Here is a 20,221-nt window from a genome sequence, read left to right on the forward strand (position 1 = left end):
CTCACATTTTAGTCTCTCAAAATTCAACAGAGGAGGAAGGGTGGGTCAGACCCTTGTGACAGCCACTTCGCTTGTGCAGTGTTCCCGGTCGACAAGAATGACCTCAAGGAGCAAGGGTTCATTTTGGCTCACAGTTCGAGATGAGACAGTCCTTGAAGGTGGGATGGCAAAGACATGAAGCTGCTGTCACATGGGCTCACTTCCTCCTTCTTATTTAGTCTTGGACCCGGGGAAGGGGACCACCCACATTCACTGAAAGCCTTCATTTCTTTCATAGACACATAGAGGCGCGTTTCCATGGAGATCCTAAATCTGGTCACGGCGACAACAACGATTAATCACCATGACTCCCAAGGACAGAGAAAGGGTTTAATAAGGGAATAAATAGATAAATATAATTGAAACGAAACAAAATAAAACCAGAGCTGGCTAGATGCTTCAGTGGGTAAAGGCTCTTGTCCCCAAATCTAATGACCTGAGTTCTAACGCTGGGACCTACATGGTGGAAGGAGAAAAACAAACTCCCACAAGCTGACCTCTGACTTCCACAGGTAAGCATGTCATGCTGGCGCCCAATATCCCCCCAACCTACACACATAAGTAATACAGGTAATTATCACATATTTTACAAAGAAGAGAGACAACATTAAGATTTTGAGAATGGAAACTACATGGGGTGGGGGTGGCAGAGCGAAGGAAGTTGCAGCTACAAAGTCAAGAAGAGCTGACTCAAAGCCAGTACCCAGAACTGTGCCTCTAGATGGCAAGTGTCAGGTGCCGATGAAGAGTGACCTGCAAACAGGAGGCCAACTGACAAATCTGTATACAGCCGTTGGACTTCCTTAGTATGGTACCCTCCCCGTCATCCCCAGCCAGCAGGCCCAGCCTTTCCTGCTAGCTTAGTATCCTACCTGGAAGAGGCAGTTTCCTCCCCCTGAAGACTACACGAGAAGAGAGAGCCCTGCCTGGGCAGAGAGAGTGGCTGTAGAGACGGACTGTGTGGATGCTTAGGGGAGGCCTCAGTTCCTTTCCTCTCTCTGCTCCAGGAACCCAAGCAAGCAGCAAGGCTTATGTCCCTGGACAGGAGACGACAAGTCCAGAGAAAAGACCTTCCGGTACTGGAGCGTGCACCAGAGAATGGTAGACCAGAAACCTACTGGGCACTGGGAGTATTGCTAGTGCAGGTTCCAGACCTTTCTGCCTGCCTGGCTCCTAACCGTGTGAGAAGAGAGGTAAGGAGGTATGGGAGACCCAAGAAAGCCTGGTGTTCAGAAGATCAAAGCAAACAGAAAAAACAGACAGTGCAGAAAGTGTAGAGGACATTTTCTTTTTCTTTTTTTTCTTTCTTTCTCTATTTTATTTATTTATTTGAGACAGAGTCTTTGTACATAGCCCTGGTTATCCTGGAACTCATTATTTAGGCTGGCCTCAAACTCACAGAGGTTCATCTGCCTCTGCCTTCTGAGTGCTGGAATTAAAGGTGTGCACCACCACACCCAGCCAACGACATATTAAATGTAGAGTTGGAACAGGAAATTTACCATCATAATTGTGGGTAAGTGGGAAGCTCGATAGTATGAAGTATATTCCCATTTTTGTGCAGTGAAACTTTCCATATCAGAGATAGCATCTTAAATTATTCTATAATCGATATCTTACTGGGGAGAAGTAAGAGGAAAAATGTGCATCTATAAAAATATAAAAGATGAAATAAAAACAGGAAGAGGCAGATCAAAAACTTGGGAAGTTAAACACATAACAGCAAAATTAAAAAAAAAGAATTGGAACATTAAAGTAAGGAATGCTGGGACAACGAACAAAAAGAAACCAGAAGATAAAATATAAAAATCTTAGAGAAGCAGAAGCTACGAAATCCTTTAGTTCTGGGAAGAGAAAGGAGAAAGGAGAGAAAAGAAAATTGACTCCAGGAAGACTTCCAGAAGAGAAACTCGGTCTGCAGGCCCAGGTAGGGGTGGTGGTGGGGTGCTTGTAGAACATCCAGGCCATAGTAGAATTCAGTTTGCGATCAGGCTGCCTCGTGTAAGTGCAGGCCGTACAGAGATGCTTTGATTCTCCAGGCCTAGAAATGTTTCTTTCTCCTGACCCCTTTTCTTTCTTTTTTTTTAATATTTCTTATTGTTTATTTACTTTATTTTATGTGCACTAGTGTGAAGGTATCAGATCTCCTAGAACTGGATCTTCAGACAGTTGTGAGCTGCCATGTGGGTGCTGGGAACTGAACCCGGGTCCTTTAGGAAGAGCAGTCAGTGCTCTTAACCGCTGAGCCATCTCTCCAGCCCCATCCTGACCCCTTTTCAAGGAGCTCTGAGAGCCTATGCCAAACTTAGGCAAGGATGGAAACTGAAGAAGTCCCCAGACAATAGGGACAGCAGCAAAGAGAAGCCCGCTGTGACTCTCGGCAGTCCAGATGCCAGGGTGCGGGACCAAGTGCAAAGGGCTTCAGAGCGTCTGGGCAGAGTTCACTGGGTCATGGAAACCCAAAGTGGTGGATTTAAGGAAAAGCACACACCACAGGATAACTGTAATACACAGGAAAAAAACAGGATTTTACCCAAAACAGTGACACACACCTTTAATCCCAGCACTCAGGAGGCAGAGGCAGGCGGATCTCTATTAATTCAAGACCAGCCTGGTCTACAGAGTGAGTTCCAGGACAGCCAGGACTACACAGAGAGACCCTGTCTCAAAAAACACAGGAGTTTGTCTTGTCAAAATCTAGAGGATAGCCTAAGAGACAAAACCCCTCCTACTGTGAGAGATTAATTTTAAAAATCACCAAAATTAACACTGAGAATTTGCAGCATGCATATAACAATGTTTAAGAGTATAGATGCCCCATGACCAAGTAGGGCAGAATGGCCAGGGGGAGGGTGGGGAGCTGTGGTCCTTGGGGATCAGGGCTGAGGATAAGGAGAGGACTGGAGAATGCTGGTTTTCATCCTAAATGCTTTTTTAATTAGAGCAGTTTTCCCAATCTTGCCCTAGCTAGCTCCCTGCTTGGTGAAGCTCAGCTCACACACCCCCTAGCACCGCCGTACAGGTCCCCCTTGCAGCACCCACTGGTGTCTTTGTGGACACTGATGATCCCTCTTTCTGCCACACCCTCCTCTGCAACCCCCCACCCAGGTTCTTCAATAGCAGAGATCCCCAGTGGAAGTTGGGAAGAGTCTGTTTGTAGCTTCCCTATGTCGGGGTGCAGTGTCAGACTCCATTACACAGATACACTGTGTTTCAGGAACTTTCCACTAGGCTCTCCCACTAACCCCCTGTTCCCTTGCCAACTCTTTCCTCCCCCATCCCCTGCAGCTCCTGAAGCCTAGGAGACTGACCTTCAGCTTCTTTGGGTCATGGCTTCACAGGTCTCAGGTTGGGACAATACCAACCCAATGGATAAACCCCCGTCCCCACCAAGGTCCCCACAATGAATAGATTAGGACACATGGTTCCCCACCCCCATCCCAGCCCCAAGGTTCTGTCCCAACCACCACACCTTGCCTGGGCTCTGAGTAATATTCTTGTATCCACCTCCACAAGGCAGCCCTGGGTGGCTATTCAACTCTATTCTGGGCCTTTCTCTCCCAAGGTCCCGGTTGCTCATCCCTGCTGAGTTTAGCATTAGCTCTCTAATTGAAAATTTTCTGAAGAGCCAGCTGGGTCCTTGCAAGAACGGGAAACAAAGCAGGCGGCTGGGGCAGGGGCACAGCGAGGAGGGCAGAGGGAGGAGGACACAAGGAGGAAGCCATGTCTGTTTTCCATCTTCCTTCTGCGTGTCCACTTGCTATTTATAAGCAGGAACAGGGCTGGACCAGAGATGATCGACTCTCAAACACTACACTGGATGAGTCCTCTCCTCACCGCGGACTAGTGCCTGGGCACGTGTCATATCACATACTGATGGCCAGGAGTGGATCCACGCCCCTTTCAAAGCCACAAACAAGGTCTTTGATACCGCTCAGCCCACCCCCTTCCACCTCCAGTCTTCCACCACAGCCACCATCTAAACAGCCGTCTCTCATTATCACGGAGGCAGATAGGATTGGAAACCAAATTAAGACCACCTCTTGACATCACTGTCTCTGGAGAGGTTCCCTGGCTGTCCGAGCCCCATCCCCAGTCCTGGACGTACTGACTATGGCCTCCGAAGACCAGTGGGAAAGTTGGGCTCAGCTAGATTTATGCTTCTCCTGCTTGGTTCTCACATCCACTCTGCCCCATAGGCAGAGAGGGGACCAACAAAAGTCTCTCCTCTGCCCCTACTCTGCTCCAGTTCCTTAACCTTGACCTTGAGATGATGTGATACAGCCTGGTGCTAGAAATGGCATCATGGGGAGTCCTATGAGAAGAATTAGACCCCTGGACTAAGGGCCTGGGAGATGACCTGATAAGGGTCTTAAACACACTCTGTCCCATGGTCCAGGATGCCAGAAGGTCCTGGAGGGAAAGAAGGCCTGCCTGAACTACCTGCCCCCTCTCCCCTTTCCCCCACTAACAATAGAAATGGCAGAGGTCAGGCAGGCCAATGGGCTGAGCCTGACAGAGAGGATCAACTGTAACGCTGGAAGGCCTTCCATCAGCTCAGCCTCTCCCACCTGGGAAGCCTCCTAGCCTCTGAGCATCAGCCTCGGTGTGACCATCAAGGGTCCCAGGATACCCACATGACTCCAGACATTCGTGCTCCTTCATGTGGAACCAAGACCAACTTGGTCTACAAACAGGTTTCAGGACAGCCAGGACTGTTACACAGAGGAAACCCTGTCTCAAAAAAACAAATTAAAAAAACATCCATATCTCACCCTAACATGCTCATGAAGGTCCTGCCTCTGTGTGTTGTGGTCTAACCTGGGCTAGAGAAGCACTAAGAAGCTATGCCCCCATCTGTAGGCTTGGCATCACTCCCTCTGGCGAGGCTGAAGCTCAGCATCCATCTCTTTTGACTCCCATCGGCTTGCCCATCCATCCTAACACCACAAGGAAAGTGACAAGGTAGAACCTTCAGCTTGTTCTCCCTCCGTTCTGCAGCATCAGCATCCTCGTCTGAACAGAAGCTGTGCCTGTCATGGGACTGCTAAGGGGTCAAAGCCTGCTAGAGCTGCCCAACCAAGGAGGCTGGTGGGATCACCAGTCCCCACCACCCCTTCCCATTTCTTCTCTCCTTGTGCTTGCTCCCTCTCCTCTAGGGCTTGGGAAGAGCAGAGGGAGGAAGGAAAATGATAGGAGGGCCAACTACTCTCCCCAGCCACGGCAGATAACAGCCGTGATGGAAAAAAGACATCATCAGTTTTAAGTCACTCCACTGAGATTCATAAGGAACTCTGTCTCAGCAGGGGCCTCAAGGTATGGAGAGTGACATTTGGGGGCAGGGCTCCACCATCTGGGTGGCTGCACCCCCTGTCTGAGTTAGGATACACTGCTTGTCCTCTGGGTCTTGGTTTCCTCTTGCATCCCTGAGGGCACTGGTCCATTTGCTTCCCAGGCTGACGTAGACACCGGGAAATGACCTTGGCCTTCTAGCCCTGCTTCTCTTCTTGGACCCTCTCCACTCGCTCACTGTGTTATTCCTGGACTTGTGGGTCCTGCCCTGCCATTTATTACGGACTTCAGCTCCCGACTTGCAGACTTCCTCCACCCTGTACCTTCTGTAATCCTCCCCAATGACATCACTAACCACGCAGATGGTGACCTGGCTGTACCCTGACCTCCTAATTCCCTGGGTGGCTGATTGTGATAGCACAGGCCAGTAGGAAATGCTGATGCAGCAGAGGTGAGAGAATCGCAAGTTCAAGACAAGCTTAAACTACATCTTTCAATGTGTACTGGCCATTTGGTGTAGAATTCTCTAGCTCCTTGGACATCCCATTCCCAACAGCATCACCTCTGTTCTGTCTCAGCCATCACCCACATCCAAGGGTGCACTTATCACACGCCACCACTCTACTTTCAGACTAGCAAATGCCCTAGACTCCTCCGACTGGCCACCCCAGCCTGGACTCAGCTATCTCTTCTCATTTTATAGCTTGTCCCATCTTGATTTCCCTCCTTTGGCCCACAGTTCTTTGGTTAATAATATTTTGTGTTGGGTGTGGGGACATACACCTGTAATCCTAGTACTTGAGAAACTAATACAGAAGGATCATGACTTTGAGGCCAGACTGGGCTATATAGTGAGATTCAGCCTCAAATTTCTTCTCTCTCTCTCTCTCTCTCTCTCTCTCCCCCCCCCCTTTTGCTAAGACTGTAAATTCCTTTGTTCCTTATCACTGACTTGACCCTAGAGTAAAGCAAGCCACATGTTTCCTGTGTCTGTGTCTAAGCAGCTGCGGGAACTGTTACGTGACCTTCTCCTGAGGAGACATGAGCATCTACTTACTCCAGATAAGCCACCAACAGGCCAAAGTGTGATTCCACTGAAGTTCAGTCTGGTGAACCAACGAGTTTACTAGGCTTCCTGACAAAGCCGGAGTGATTTCAGAGCAGCTATCCCATCTAAAGGTCTCACCCCAGCGCAGACGATGACTCCCTGAGAGCTGCACAGGCGGAGCGCCTCCTTCAGGTCACCTTCCACAGTCTCTGCACCCCAGCACCTCCACAGACCACACAACTACCTGCAGCTTGGCTGAATCCCCTACACCTGGAAGGGACAGCTGGACTTTCAGGGAGGGTCTAATGACCTCAGCCCCTCTTTCGGGAAGGTTCAATTTTCAGGGTTGCTAGCAAGTAGCTCCAATTGCTCTGCTGAAGATGTAAAAGGCTACTGTGTTGACAGGACTGTGTGCTCTAGGCACTAGGGATCAGGAATGGAGCAAGCTGGCTTCCTGTGCAGTCCTAGGCTCCAACCATTCAACATCTTCAGCCCCTGCAGTTCTCTGATTTCCCAAGTCAGCGTCTACATTCCCTACAATCATTTCCAAACCATTGACGCTTTCCTTGAGCCTACTGGCTGGAGAAGATTACAAGCTCGGGAGCAAGAGAATCCATTAGCTCCCAATACCGAACAAACCAGTTGCTTCCATACTGCCTTCCTTTTGCTCCTGAGGGTCACCCACTCCTGTGTGGAGTCGTTTGTCCTGCTTCTCCCTTTTATCAAGAGATCACAGCGGCAGTGGGGGTGGGGCCGGGCAACTATACTGGATTGCCTCCCTCTCCTCCTTCTGGTCATTCTGAGTTACTGTTTGAAGTTGTCTTGGGGTGTAGTGGCACACAACTTTAATCCCAGCACTAGGGGGGCAGTGGCAGATGGATCTCTGAGTTCAAAACCAGCCTGGTCTACAGAGCACATTCTAGGACAGCCAGGGATACACAGAGAAACTTTGTCTCGAAAAATCAAAAAGGAAAAACTAGGAGTGACCTATGTGGTCACTCCGTCATGGCGGTCACTCCACCGTGGCGGTCACTCCTTCGTGGCCTCTTCTGCAGATTGCTTCTCCAGGATGGTGCACTGGAGCTGGGGTTCTGGTCTTGCTTGCTGTCTTCTCCCAGGCTCACGGCATTCACATCTGTGGCAGAAGATGCAGAAGCTTTCCCCCCAGGTCATTTGTTATTACCTATGGGATTTCTCAAAAGAAGCCTACACCCAAGATGCCCTCGAACCCAGGATCTCCCCCAACTCCCTTCCCTTCCACTACACAATCACCTGGATCCCAGCAGTCACTCCCTCAGTCTCTACACCCATGGGCCTTGCGGGTTTGGCTGCCTAAGTTCCTCCCAAGTTCTCTAACTTCCAAGCCCACCCACCCTAGCACAGGCACACACCAGTGCTGTGGCCTTCCCATTGGCATGGGTCATGCCATTCTGAACCGACCCCAAGTCCTTGCTAGTTTTTACAGCCAAGATATCTTTGCGAGATGTGATGAATACATCATCATTCCTTCCCGGACCATCAAGGGCTCCTTGCTGTTCTGTAGGTAAACCTACAGCTGCTTAACGGAACCCAGGTTCCTCGGAACACTATTCAGCTCTGTAAGGTGCTCTGGGTTCCCACCCAGTTTATAGTTTGACTCTGACACATACTGTCACTTGACTTTGGGCAAGTAACCTGAACCTTTCACTAATAATGGAACTAGCTCACACGTGAGATGCAGGGGCATTAAGTTTATCCAACCCCTATAGTGGTGCCTGCTACACATAGGCATTTGGTAAGAGGCATTTACTTGTGCACCCCAGAGGTGGGGCATCTCTTTCCACTCGCTCTCTCTGTTCTAGAAAACACTGGCTTTTTCCTGGGCCTGACTTCATCACGTTTCCGCTCCACAGGGCCTTTGCCCATGCTTCCATTGAGTCTTCTTTCCTTTCCCTCTTCAACTGCTCATTTCCTGTGCAGCCAGCAGGTCGCAGCTCAAGTGTGATCGCGGCGGAGCCTCTGGAACCCCGTGCACATACTACTCATCAGTACAACAAATATATATATTTGTTTTCATTCATTTGTTAATTTAGTTCTATTTTATACTCACATGTCAGAATAACAATCCTTTCTCCAAGGCTCTGGGCTCGGCAAGCAGAAATTAATTTTTGTCCTCTTTATAACTCTAGCATCTAGGCCAAGTGTGGTGACACGTGCCTTTAATCCCTGCACTTGGGAGGCAGAGGCAGATGGACCTGATCTACAGCCTGATCTACAGAGGGAGTTCCAGGACAGCCAGGGACACTAGTGAAACCCTGTCTAAATAAACAAACTAACAAAACAAAACAAAAATCCCCAGCCACCAGCAAAGAGCCTGACGTAACAAAAGCTAAGTGAATGCTGGAGAGAGAGAGAGAGAGAGAGAGAGAGAGACCTCTGACGCCTAGAGACATGCATAATCAATGTTTGTTTAATCTGACAAGAAATCTCCTTTGGGGGAAGTCTGAAAATTCTCAAAGGCCCTGCATGTGGGAGGGGATCATCTCCGCGGTAAAGACACATTCCCTAATGCACGTCTTCGCCTTTGCTGCCCACAGCTGGCAGAACAGCACTCATGACGCAGACTTAAAATGCTGGTGCATCTGAGCCAGGCCTGCCCTCGGGGTCCACCTAGCTGCTTCATGGGGGACCCAGAGAAGGGAAGAGAGGAGTTCAATCTCAGTGTCTCCATGTCACACAGCAAGTTCTTGGTAGAACCTAGGGCTCTTCCCTGCTCGTTGACAGTCACTAGTCCTCTCATTTGATTAGCAGCGAGCTCCACATGTGGCCAAGAGGCAGCGGCACACACATAACTTGGCTGCAAAGGGATGGAGGTCACACCCCAGAGGAGGGCTGATGAAAGGCCACAGCAGAAGACGGCCCATGCCAGTCAGCTTCTACCTCATGGAATGGGTGGGCTATTTGGAGTGGTCCTGAAGAAACCAGCAGGAAGAAGGGAAGAGAGAACTCCTTAAGGGGAATGAGTTCTGCCAGCCTGTGGGACCTAGGGGTCAGGTGCATTTAGATAGCTCTGCCAGGCTGTTGTGAGACTACGGGAGGAAGGAGGAAGGTAGGGAGACAGGTCTAAGGGAGTGAAGGGCCGGTAGAAGGGGGTGAGCTGAAAACTGGCTGCCGTTGAGACATCCTCCCCAGTCCTTGAGAGCTACCCTTCCCTCTGCCATAGCCAACCCCTAGAGGGGACATCCCATCCCATTCCCTGATGCCAGAGGTTAAATGAGATGCTACTTTTCCCACCAAGCAGCGGCCAAAAGGAATCAGATATGATCAGGATGGAAGACTGGAGCAGAGTTAGGAGGAGCCAGCCAGGGGTAAGGCAAAGGTTAACGTGGAGGATGCAGCCTTGAGCATACGTGCTGGTGTCTGTGTTGCAGCTTAGCGGCCCAGGTTCTTTTTTTTTTTTTTTTTTTTTTTTAATGGTTTTTCGAGACAGGGTTTCTCTGTGGCTTTGGAGCCTGTCTTGGAACTAGCTCTGTAAACCAGGCTGGTCTCAAACTCACAGAGATCCTCCTGCCTCTGCCTCCCGAGTGCTGGGATTAAAGGCGTGCGCCACCATCGCCCGGCAGCGGTCCAGGTTCTATGCTCTCTGTACCCTGACCTCATACCTGAGCAGTACAGCTCCTCATCAGCCTCTTCCTAAACTAGAGGTGGCAGGGCCAGGCCAAGCAGAGACCCTAGTGTCGCCAGGCTCAGCCATGCTTCCCACATCAACAGTACACACACACAGGCACACACACACACACACACACCCTGCTCAGCCACTCTGCTCTGCCTCCAGGACCTGCTTATCCCTCACCCACCTAGCTTGGTCTCACGAGGTAGGATTTATGAGAACTTCCCTGCCATGGGTCCTGGGGGGAAATAAATCACAGCAGAGCCTGTGTGTGTATAAAAGGCTCTGGAGCTACAGAGACCTTAGGAAGCCTTGACTGAACCAGATGGACGGAAAGAGGATGCCTCTCTGGGGACTCCTGTTGATGCTCTGGAGCCCTGATGCCTTCAGTCTCCCGACAGACACCCCTGCCTTTGGACGGTAACTTGGGCAGAGAGGGGGTGGCAGGATATGGGACTGGCTAATGCTCTCGTCTTGCAGGTCACCAGTTCTTACAGCCTGTCAGCCATGGATGTGCTCTGCTCTGAGAATCTCAGTGACTTGCCCAATGCCACACTGTTAAAGAGCTGTCTTTGGATTCTCATCAGAGGACCACACATTCCTGATCCCTATGCTCATCATGCCATGACTGCGGAGGGCACGGGCAAGTTAACTCTCCTGGGCAAGGAGAATGGTGAAGAAGTCAGGGGCAGGGCCTCTAGATTCTTCCAGGTTAAATTCCCTGCTTCAATAGCAGCAGACAAAGCCAGCTCCAGCGAGCAGCAAGCTAATCTCACCAAGTCTTCATGCGCCGTTTTAAAACAGGATCATAACAGAGCCTGCTTCGTGGGGCTGCCTTGAAGATTTGATGAGATAATACATATAAAGCCGTGAGTGTCGTGGCGTTAGAAGCCATGGCCACAGATTGGATTATCACCGAGTGAAGTAAAGGAAAGGCTCCTGGCAGCCTCATGCAGGGAAGATGAAACATTCGTTCAGTGCATGTCTAGGCTTGTGGGAACAAGGTTTCTTTGCTGTTGTTGTTTTGGAGACAGAGTTTCTCTGTGCAGCCTTGGCTGTCCTGGAATTCGTTCTGAAGACCAGGCTGGTCTCGAACTCACAGAATCCATCTGCCTCTGCCTCCCGAGTACTGGGATTTAAGGTGTTGGAGCAAGGTTTCTTCCGGCAGGAGCAGGGAGGGAAGAGGCAAGACTAGGAGAAGGTTCCCACAGAGCCAGAGTCTGGAGACTGCGATGGGGGAGGGGTCCGGGGAAGTCCTGAAGGATTCATTGTGGTAAGAGTTGTGAATCTTCCAGGTGGTGGTTGGTGCCTTTAATCCCAGCACTTGGGAGGCAGAGGCAGGTGGATCTCTGAGTTCAAGGCCAGCCTGGCAACAGAGTGAGTACCAGAGCAGCCAGGACTACACCTTGACAAAGTGAAACCTTGTCTCAAAAAAACAGAAAAAGAAAAGAAAAGTTGTGAATCTATCTGATGTAGGATCTTATAGATTAATCCGTCCTAATCGTGGCCACAACCCTGAGCACCCATTTTGCAGATGAGGATACTAGGGATGTCCTCACAGAAGTTCTCAGGCCCCTGGCCTTTGTTTCCAAAGCCTGCTCCTCCTTCGCTCCCAGGATTGCAGACAGCCGCTGCTGCAGGAAGAGGCTCGTGCTTCCTAGCACCCCCCCCCCCCAAGGACAAAGGCCTAAGAAAGCCAACGCCTGTGAGAGGGAGAGTGGGCTCAGAGGGGGGGCAGGCGTCGGGCTCTGTCCTACCCTTGAGGGGTCTGAGCAACAGTCCTCTTGTCAAGGTCATTGCCTTACAAACACACCGAGTCCAGCTTCCAAGCTGAAGGCAGCCCGCTTAGCCTGAGCAGTGACAAAACACAACCATCCAAGTCCCAGAGGCTGGAGGGGTTAGAGAACACTCAGAATCACACAGCATGTCCTCAGCACCACATGTCCCCACTATGCCATAGGCTAGGCTGTGGGGAACACTCAGGGAAAACGGCTCCTTGGGCTGGCATCCTCAGGGTTGGCATCCAGGTATGTTCTGGTCATGGCTTGAAGGACTAAGGCTCCAGGAGAGGAATGGAAGAGGATTTGTTTTCTTTCTGAGACTGGGCCTTACTGTGGAGCTTGGAACTCACCATATAGACCAGATTGGACTCAAGTTCACAGAGATCTTCCTTCCTCTGCCACCTGAGTGCTGGGATTAAAGACATGCAGAAAACCCACAATGCAGAGGGGTTTTCTAGAAGAGGAAGGGCCACAGAGCACAGCAAAGCACGGGTCTGTTCCGGAAACGTTGGGGAATAGACCTTGTTTGGTTCTATTTTCCTTTCCTCCTGTAAGGAGTGGGAATAACGAAAGCACCTATCTCGTGGGATGGCTGGGATCAAATAAAATAAGTGTGAAGACACTTGTGAAGAGTAAACCGTGGTGGGACTACAAGTCGTTTATGCCAGAGATTACGAAGATAGGCGTGAGATAAGCAAAGTAGGCAAAGCAGGGCGGGTGAGGGCACTGAGTGCCAGGGAGAAAGTTTAGGACTCATGAGGGAGAAGAAACAGGGCTCCTCTGTGTGTCTGGGAAAGCACACGGCCACTGATGTGGGCTCCTGCCAGAGTTCCCTGGCTCAGGGCTCAAGGCACCTCTTCCTCTGACTGCAAGAGTCTTCGTGTCTGTCTGGGCCTGGCAGCCCTGGGTAGGAAAGACAACCAAGCAGAGCATGGACTCTCTGTTCGGTATTTCTGAGTCATCTTCACACCTGTGAGCCTTCAGTGTCTCAGCTGGAAAACAGGGAGCTAGCTGTCTGGTGGTTTGTATGCGGACCTAGGCCAGGCAGCTGCTCGGTGGTCGGGAGCAGCCCTGTGGGCTGCTGTTTGTGCACCTCTTTATCTCTGCCAGCCAGAGGTGACTGGAGGACAGCTGATGTGAGGCGAAGGGCCTGGGATTCAGGCCCAGGACACATCATTCCCCAGGTGAGGCACACCAGCAGTCTAGAGACGCTGGTCCATCTGAATCTGGCTGGTTCAGTGGGTGCACACTACCTGGTTCTGTGATACCCCAGGGGTCCCCAACTCCCTACAGTCTGCTGTGGACATCTGCTGCCACCTATGGGCCCCACGCCGCACTGCCTCCCCTGTCAATCAGAGGATAGGTCAAGAGGCAGTAATGACCTTTATGTCTCGATCTAGAACAATGCAGCACAGTGGGTTCAAACACATGATGATGATGATGGATGGGTGGATGGAAAAATTGCCTTTTCTAATTAACATGAGACAACAAAAGAGATTTGGGGATTATTTAGTACCAGAATAAGGGACTCGAAGAGGTGTGTACATTCTCCTGAGAAACCCTGGGACACAAGAAGTGATTCTTAGGTGCATGGGAGAGGGCTAGTGATTGACAAACCAAAAGCAAGGAGACTGGGCTCTGTCGATGTCGGAGGACTATGCTACTCTCCTGTTTACCTTCCTCTACCCTGGAGCAGGATCTTGCTCAAGAAAATGCCCTCCGTCCGGGAAATCCTGAAGGAGCGCGGAGTGGACATGACCAAGCTCAGTGCTGAATGGGGGGAGTTCACCAAGAGGTCCTCCTTTGGCAATGGCACCTCCCCCGTGGTTCTCACCAACTACCTGGACGTGAGTGTCTACCCCAGCTACTATTTCCCTTTCTCTCTGGACTGGAAGGCCGGGCTCTTTCCACACATGCTTGGCAGAGAGCCAAAGAGCACCGAGAGCTCTATAGAACTCCTGCTTATGGTTGAGAAGTCTGTGGTTTTGGTGGTGCACAGAGAACTCTATAGAACTCCTGCTTATGGTTGAGAAGCCTGTGGTTTTGTTGGTGGTGGTAGTTTGTTTGTTTTGTTTTGATTTTGAGACATGGTCTCACTATGTTGCCTTGGCAGGCCTGGAACTCACTGTGTAGACTAGGCTGTCCTCAAACCTGCAGAGATCTACATGCCTCTGCCACCAGGTGCTTTCATACCCAACTATTTTAACCACTTTAACTGGGCTTTCATGCCTCAGTGAGTCTGCTGGAGGTACTGCAGAACCCCCTCACTTCAGCAAAGTGGAAAACCAAGAGCCAAGAGGGGGTCCGGGCAAAACTTCCAAACTCAAGGCTCCTGAGCCTGGGCCCTCACTTTTCTTCTACCCCTGCAGACCCAGTACTACGGTGAGATTGGCATTGGCACCCCACCCCAGACCTTCAAAGTCATCTTTGACACAGGTTCCGCCAACCTCTGGGTCCCCTCCACCAAGTGCAGCCCTCTCTACACCGCCTGTGGTAAGGGAGTCAGGCCTCATGCTTCTCCCCAAGCCCTTCCTGCTGCACCTAACTCAGTTTCCCATCCTCCAGGGAGCTGCTTTCCCTCAGCCCCATGCCTCTGATCCTAGAAAAAAAAAAAGAGAAAATGTCTCTCACCTTCCTGAATTGGCCACCATGGTGAATAAGCCAGTTTAGGGAAATGCCTGGGCACCTGGAATGCCCCCAGGGTTCCTAGGATTCAGTCAGGAACAATGTTGCGACCCCAGAGTCCTGAGACTCTTCCAATGATAGACTTAGCCAATGGCCCCACTCTGCGCACTTACTCTGTACCCAGAATCCTCTCCCGCACTGTATCAATGTTAGCAATGGCTATAGAATTCTTTGTTTGAAACCAAAGTTTCAGAAGCATAAGCACATAAGACAAAACCAAGAATCACTATCCTTGGCCAGTGTGTATCTTTTCCGAAACCCCGTCCCCCGACACACACCCCCGAGTTAAGTCTTCAGCCATACTAGCCATGTCCACCACTCGCCCCGCTTCTGAGCCTACATCACTAACTCTCATGCTGATCTGAGCCTGTATCCCTCTACTAGAGATTCACAGCCTCTACGACTCCTCGGAATCCTCCAGCTACATGGAGAATGGGACCGAATTCACCATCCACTATGGGTCAGGGAAGGTCAAAGGTTTTCTCAGCCAGGACATAGTAACTGTAAGTAGGATCAGCCCTACTGACATCCATGGGGCCCCTGTGGAGCAGGGTAGGTACACTCCAGCCCATCTTGGAGCCTGGGATGTTGAGGAACAACCTCCCTGGCAGCTTCTAGCTGAAGCCGCAGAGACCACAGCTGCAGTGGAGGAGACAGGCTGACACTGCTTGTGGAGGCTTGGCATCTAACCCCCGTGTGGGCAAGCCTAAAGCCCAGCTTCCAACCTTGTGAAGAGCCAGACCAGGCTTGGAGTATTGTCGAGACTGGGAATCAGGGGTTTGTGCTGGGGCGTGGTTTGCTTTCTTTTGGCCAGGGTCTAAACTGTGTTGTGGAGTCGCTCGGCCCTGCTGTGCCAGAGCTAGGGAAAGACACACAGAGCCCCAGAGGGAATCTGTGTGAACCCTTCCCTCTCACCATGCCTGTGAAATCGGGTAAGGGCCGAAAAGGAAGCCCTGGTTATGATGGGGGAAATCCTGAGCTCGGGCTGGTGGGGCAAGCCCGAAAACGGGCATCTGAGAGGGGTGCAGACCTGGCAGGATCTCTTTCTCAGCCTTTTCAGCACTAGTCAACACCACCTCTCTGGCCCCTGAGCATAGATGTGTTGAGCACACACATGTAGGCTTGCTGGGATAGTCTTAGCCACCTGCTGTACAGAACCTGGATATCTCTGGGGTCCCTGGTATGGAGCCAGAGCAGACCCCAGCCAGGGTTGGACAGTGACCTCCGTTCCCTCTGGTTCTTCTCTCACAGGTGGGTGGAATCCTTGTGACACAGACGTTTGGAGAGGTCACCGAGCTGCCCCTGATACCCTTCATGCTGGCCAAGTTTGATGGGGTTCTGGGCATGGGCTTCCCTGCTCAGGCCGTCGGCGGGGTCACCCCTGTCTTTGACCACATCCTATCCCAGAGGGTGCTGAAGGAGGAAGTCTTTTCTGTCTACTATAGCAGGTGGGCCTTTGATCCCAAGGCCAAGGCAGGGAGGGGCGGAGAGCTGGAGGAATGGCAAGAGTCCAGGCCAGGATTTATGTGCTTCTGATGAGGTGATCCTCAATCCATATCTAGAACCACACGCTAGTCAATTAAAAAGAATGGAAATCAAACACTGAGTCCTTAGGGAGTGGCCACACAGACACAGCCAGCTTCGTGTCTTTGTTGGTACCTTTGTTTGTTTGTTCTCTCATTGATCCAGCCAGTGCCCTGTGCCGTGTGCTGTGGGAGGCTCCAGGGGCACACAGTGAACAAGACAATCCCTACCCTCCATCCTCGCAGAGTTTGCTATCCAGTAGGGGACACAGGGAATGCAGCACAATACCAGGCACCCAGTCCTGAAAGCTACGGTGTTTTTCAGTTCTAAGCCAGGAATCTGTGCGGTTCAGCCGGCCTTGGGGAAGCTGTGGTCAGGGTCCATGCGGGACTGGGATCTGCTGCCAATTTCTGGGTTTAGAAAGACGGTCTGAGCTGGTGGTAAAATCATTAGGGGTAAGAACAGAGTTCAGGGGCACTGAGAGTGAAATGGAGGGGTGGAATCCAGAGCAAACTCGGAGGAAGCAGGAGTCTCCGGATGGTGACTCTGGAGGATTTTGAGTGAATTACACCAGCCAGAGGGTCCTGCAGTCAGCAGATGTCTGTATTTCACAGAGTGAAGGCAAGACCATAGATAGATAGATAGATAGATAGATAGATAGATAGATAGAGGTTAAGAGTGGAAGTGGGTGTCAGAAAGTGTAGATCACAAAACATGGGCTGCTTTGGGAAGTTCAACAGGGAAGAGGACGTGAGGCAGGGTGTGGGGTAAGATCCAGAGAGAAGCAGGGAAAGGGAGGTGGGTGTTCTAAATGCTAAAGGATGCTTGAGCAATGCTGTGGGTGGAAGAAGAGCTGATGGGAAGACTTAAAATACATGGGACTCAGAAATAGGGGCCATGGAAGGAATTAGGATCCAGCAACAGGCAGCAAGCAGGCCTGTTAGCGGGGGCCCTAGGAAGAAGTAACATTCATATAAGTAGCTGACTTGCACAGAACAGGTGCACACCTGCCCCGTGCACACATGTGCACAAACATATGTGTAGGTCATGGGTCCTTCACTTACACTTTAGTACCTCGGAAAGCAGCCCAAGGCAGCCCTGGGCTGAGGGTAGTAGCATCACAAACAAACGTGGAGAGGAAGACAAGGGCAGTTAGCTTTGGCTGGGAACAACAGCCTGGCTCCAGCCACCACGTGCCCACCAAGCTCTGGGTGGTTTCAGCTGTCTAAAGGGTAAGAATTAACCTCTACCCTACCAAACAACCAGGTTGCTGAACCTTGCCCACAAAGAGGGTCTCCTCTCTGTGTCCCTCTCAACCTCAACAGGAACCTGAGTGAGACAGGGGCCCTGTGTGGCCCTGAACCCTTGCCCCGGAACCATGCCACCACCCACACAGACTCCCATTTGTCGGGCCCAGCTCCACTAGATGACTGGTTTCTCCCTAGACGCTAGAGTCTGGAGTCAACCACACACACCTGTTGCCCCCAAGTGAGGAAGGCATTATTTATGACTTATTTGCGTCTACCCCCTGCCCTTGAATCTGATGGTTTTCTGGAGGCAGCTAAACAACCCTAGCTGCAACTTCTGCTGCATTTGGGGACTGGCCAGCAAGGGAGAGAAGCAATGGGTTCTGCGTGCCTCCTAATCTACCCCCCTAATCCCTCCCTCTCTCCCACCCTGCACCTCATCCCTGAAGTCTCAGGCTTCAAAGGTCGCCTGTCTCTAACTTCTGCTGATCTTTTCTTTAGGGATTCCCACCTGCTGGGTGGAGAAGTGGTGCTGGGGGGCAGCGACCCCCAACATTACCAAGGCAATTTTCACTATGTGAGCGTCAGCAAGACTGGCTCCTGGCAGATCACCATGAAGGGGTCAGCGATCATAACCTTCCTAACCCTCCAAAACTGATGGTGTCACCGGGATTGGGATGGGGTGGGGTAAGGGTGGGGGCAGCCACTCCTTAAGGTACAGCCACTATCTGCTCTCTGTCAGCTCTGTCCAGGATGGGGGCATGGGATGAGATTTGAGGATGAGCAGGAGAGGACTCAGGGAGAGGAGGCAGAGTCTCTAGACTATGTATTGGTGACAAGAACAGTCAGCACCTTCTCCGGGCCTCTCGGCTTTTATCCAGTGTGCCACCAGACCACTTGTAAGGCCGGTCTCCTACTCTACCCTAAATTGGAAAAGGCATGCAGGCTGGGGGGTGAGTGGTGACTTCTGCCTGTCTGCCTTCTTGTCTGTCTGTTTGCCTGGCTAACTGTAGCCTCCGCAGGGTGTCTGTGGGGTCGGCCACCTTGCTGTGTGAGGAGGGCTGCATGGCTGTGGTGGACACTGGTGCATCTTATATCTCGGGTCCTACGATCTCCATGAAGCTAATCATGCGAGCCCTGGGGGCCAAGGAGCAGAGCACCGATGAAGTAAGGAATCGGTGGAGAGAACGCCGGGGGAGGGGTAGCACCACCTGGTTCCAGCCTCCAGCCCACCTGGACAGTACTGGGTCCCAAGCAAAGCCTCTCACTTCCTGAATGAGTGGCTTGTCTCCCGCGGAGGGTGAGCAGAGACTGTGTCAGGACTCTCTGGCGCAGGGCTCTGGACTTCTCAGAGAGTCCCACACTGAGAAGAGCTTCCTTCCTTCCTTCCATCCTTCCTTCCTCCCTCCAGTATGTTGTAAACTGTAACCAGGTGCCCACCCTCCCCGACATCTCTTTCCACCTGGGAGGCAGAGCCTATACACTCACCAGTGCGGACTACGTGCTGCAGGTGAGGTTCAGTGGGAAGGGTGGGCAGGGGCCACAGAAAGGGGGAGAAGTTGTACTGTACAGATCACCTACTAGGCCAATGGTTCATGAGTGCAACTCAGGTCGCCTAGAGAATTTTCAACAATCCCAGGCCACATGCCTCGCCTCGCAGATCAGAACTTCCATGACAGGCACCTGGGAATCAGAGTTTTCAAAACTCCCCAGATTCACTTGGGCAGTGGTGGTGCACACCTTTAATCCCAGCACTCGGGAGGCAGAGGCAGGTAGACTTCTGTGAGTGTGAGGCCAGCCTGGTCTACAAAGCGAGTTCCAGGACAGCCAGGACTGTTACTCAGAGAAACCCTGTCTCAGAAAGAAAGAAAGAAAGAAAGAAAGAAAGAAAGAAAGAAAGAGAGGGAGAGAGGGCTGGGGAGATGGCTCAGAGGTTAAGAGCTCTGACTGTTCTTCCAGAGGTCCTGAGTTCAATTCCCAGCAACCACATGGTGGCTCACAACCATCTGTAATGAGGTCTGGTGCTCTCTTCTGGCATGCAAGCATACATGGAAGAAATGTTGTATATATAATAAATAAGTACATTTAAAAAAAGAAAGAGAGAGAGAGAAAAGCAAACTAAACAAAAACTAATAAGTAAATGAACAATCAGAACAAACAAACAGCAAAACAAAACTCTTGCAACAGTTCTCTCTCCATTTCCGAGTGACCCTCCTTTAAGTCCTCTGCCCTTTTCATGCTTGTGGAGAAGCTCAGAGATTTGGCCTGGGTCAGAAGCCCTAAGTAAGCCTGTGAGCCCAGGGTAGACACACTGTTTGCCTCATATCTACCGCAGTGCCTGCCTGCCCTGGGAAGGCTGCAATTTAGGCTGGGCTAAAACAGCTCTGGAAGGATGCAGACGAGAGGGGCATACACTAAAGACAGCTGCTGGGTCAGGTGGTGAGAAGGGGTTGTGTCATGGGCAACAGAGCAAGCCTCATACTTCTTGCCAGGATCCTTACAACAATGATGACCTATGCACGTTGGCTCTCCATGGCCTGGACATCCCACCACCCACTGGGCCTGTCTGGGTCCTGGGTGCCAGCTTCATCCGCAAGTTCTACATAGAGTTTGATCGACATAACAACCGCATTGGGTTTGCCTTGGCCCGCTAAGGCCCTCTGTCACCCAGTGACCCTAGTTTCTGGCTGAGGCAAAGATGATGCTCCTGAGGGTCATTTTGTCTGGGCTTAACCTCCACACAGGGACACTGGACACAGCTCCCGAGGAGTGCTTGCCCCCCCCCCCCCCCAGCCTGCACTCACCATTCCCTGCTTTGAGGAAAGAAAAATAAAGACTTCATGTTACAGCCTGAGTCAGGTTGATTCTTTTGCGTTTGGAGCAAAAGGAGGGACAGTTGTGTGGAGAAGACACACATGACAAACAGGGGTGTAGATGTGGCTTTGTCAGTAAGTGT

At 51.2% G+C, this 20,221-nt stretch overlaps 1 protein-coding gene across 1 annotated transcript; it reads left to right on the forward strand.

The window, feature by feature from the left end:
- Window positions 1-10,335: 10,335 nt before the first annotated feature.
- On the forward strand, window positions 10,336-19,919 carry Ren (renin). The gene is made up of 9 exons (XM_041649252.1): window positions 10,336-10,448; window positions 13,506-13,656; window positions 14,179-14,302; window positions 14,879-14,997; window positions 15,746-15,942; window positions 17,767-17,886; window positions 18,288-18,432; window positions 18,677-18,775; window positions 19,758-19,919. The coding sequence occupies exons 1-9, from the start codon at window positions 10,354-10,356 to the stop codon at window positions 19,917-19,919; spliced, it is 1,212 nt and encodes a 403-aa protein (XP_041505186.1). The 5' UTR covers window positions 10,336-10,353.
- The last annotated feature ends 302 nt before the right edge of the window (window positions 19,920-20,221 follow it).

Source organism: Microtus oregoni, unplaced genomic scaffold, assembly GCF_018167655.1.
Source record: "Microtus oregoni isolate MIOR12 unplaced genomic scaffold, Mior012 000003F_ref0000135, whole genome shotgun sequence".
Taxonomy (NCBI): domain Eukaryota; kingdom Metazoa; phylum Chordata; class Mammalia; order Rodentia; family Cricetidae; genus Microtus; species Microtus oregoni.

Coding starts and splice junctions, on each gene's coding strand:
- Ren (XM_041649252.1), top strand. CDS start 10,354: ATGGACGGAAAGAGGATGCCTCTCTGGGGACTCCTGTTGATGCTCTGG. Junction 10,449..13,505: donor GACACCCCTGCCTTTGGACG/GTAACTTGGGCA, acceptor ACCCTGGAGCAG/GATCTTGCTCAAGAAAATGC. Junction 17,887..18,287: donor TGGCAGATCACCATGAAGGG/GTCAGCGATCAT, acceptor TAGCCTCCGCAG/GGTGTCTGTGGGGTCGGCCA.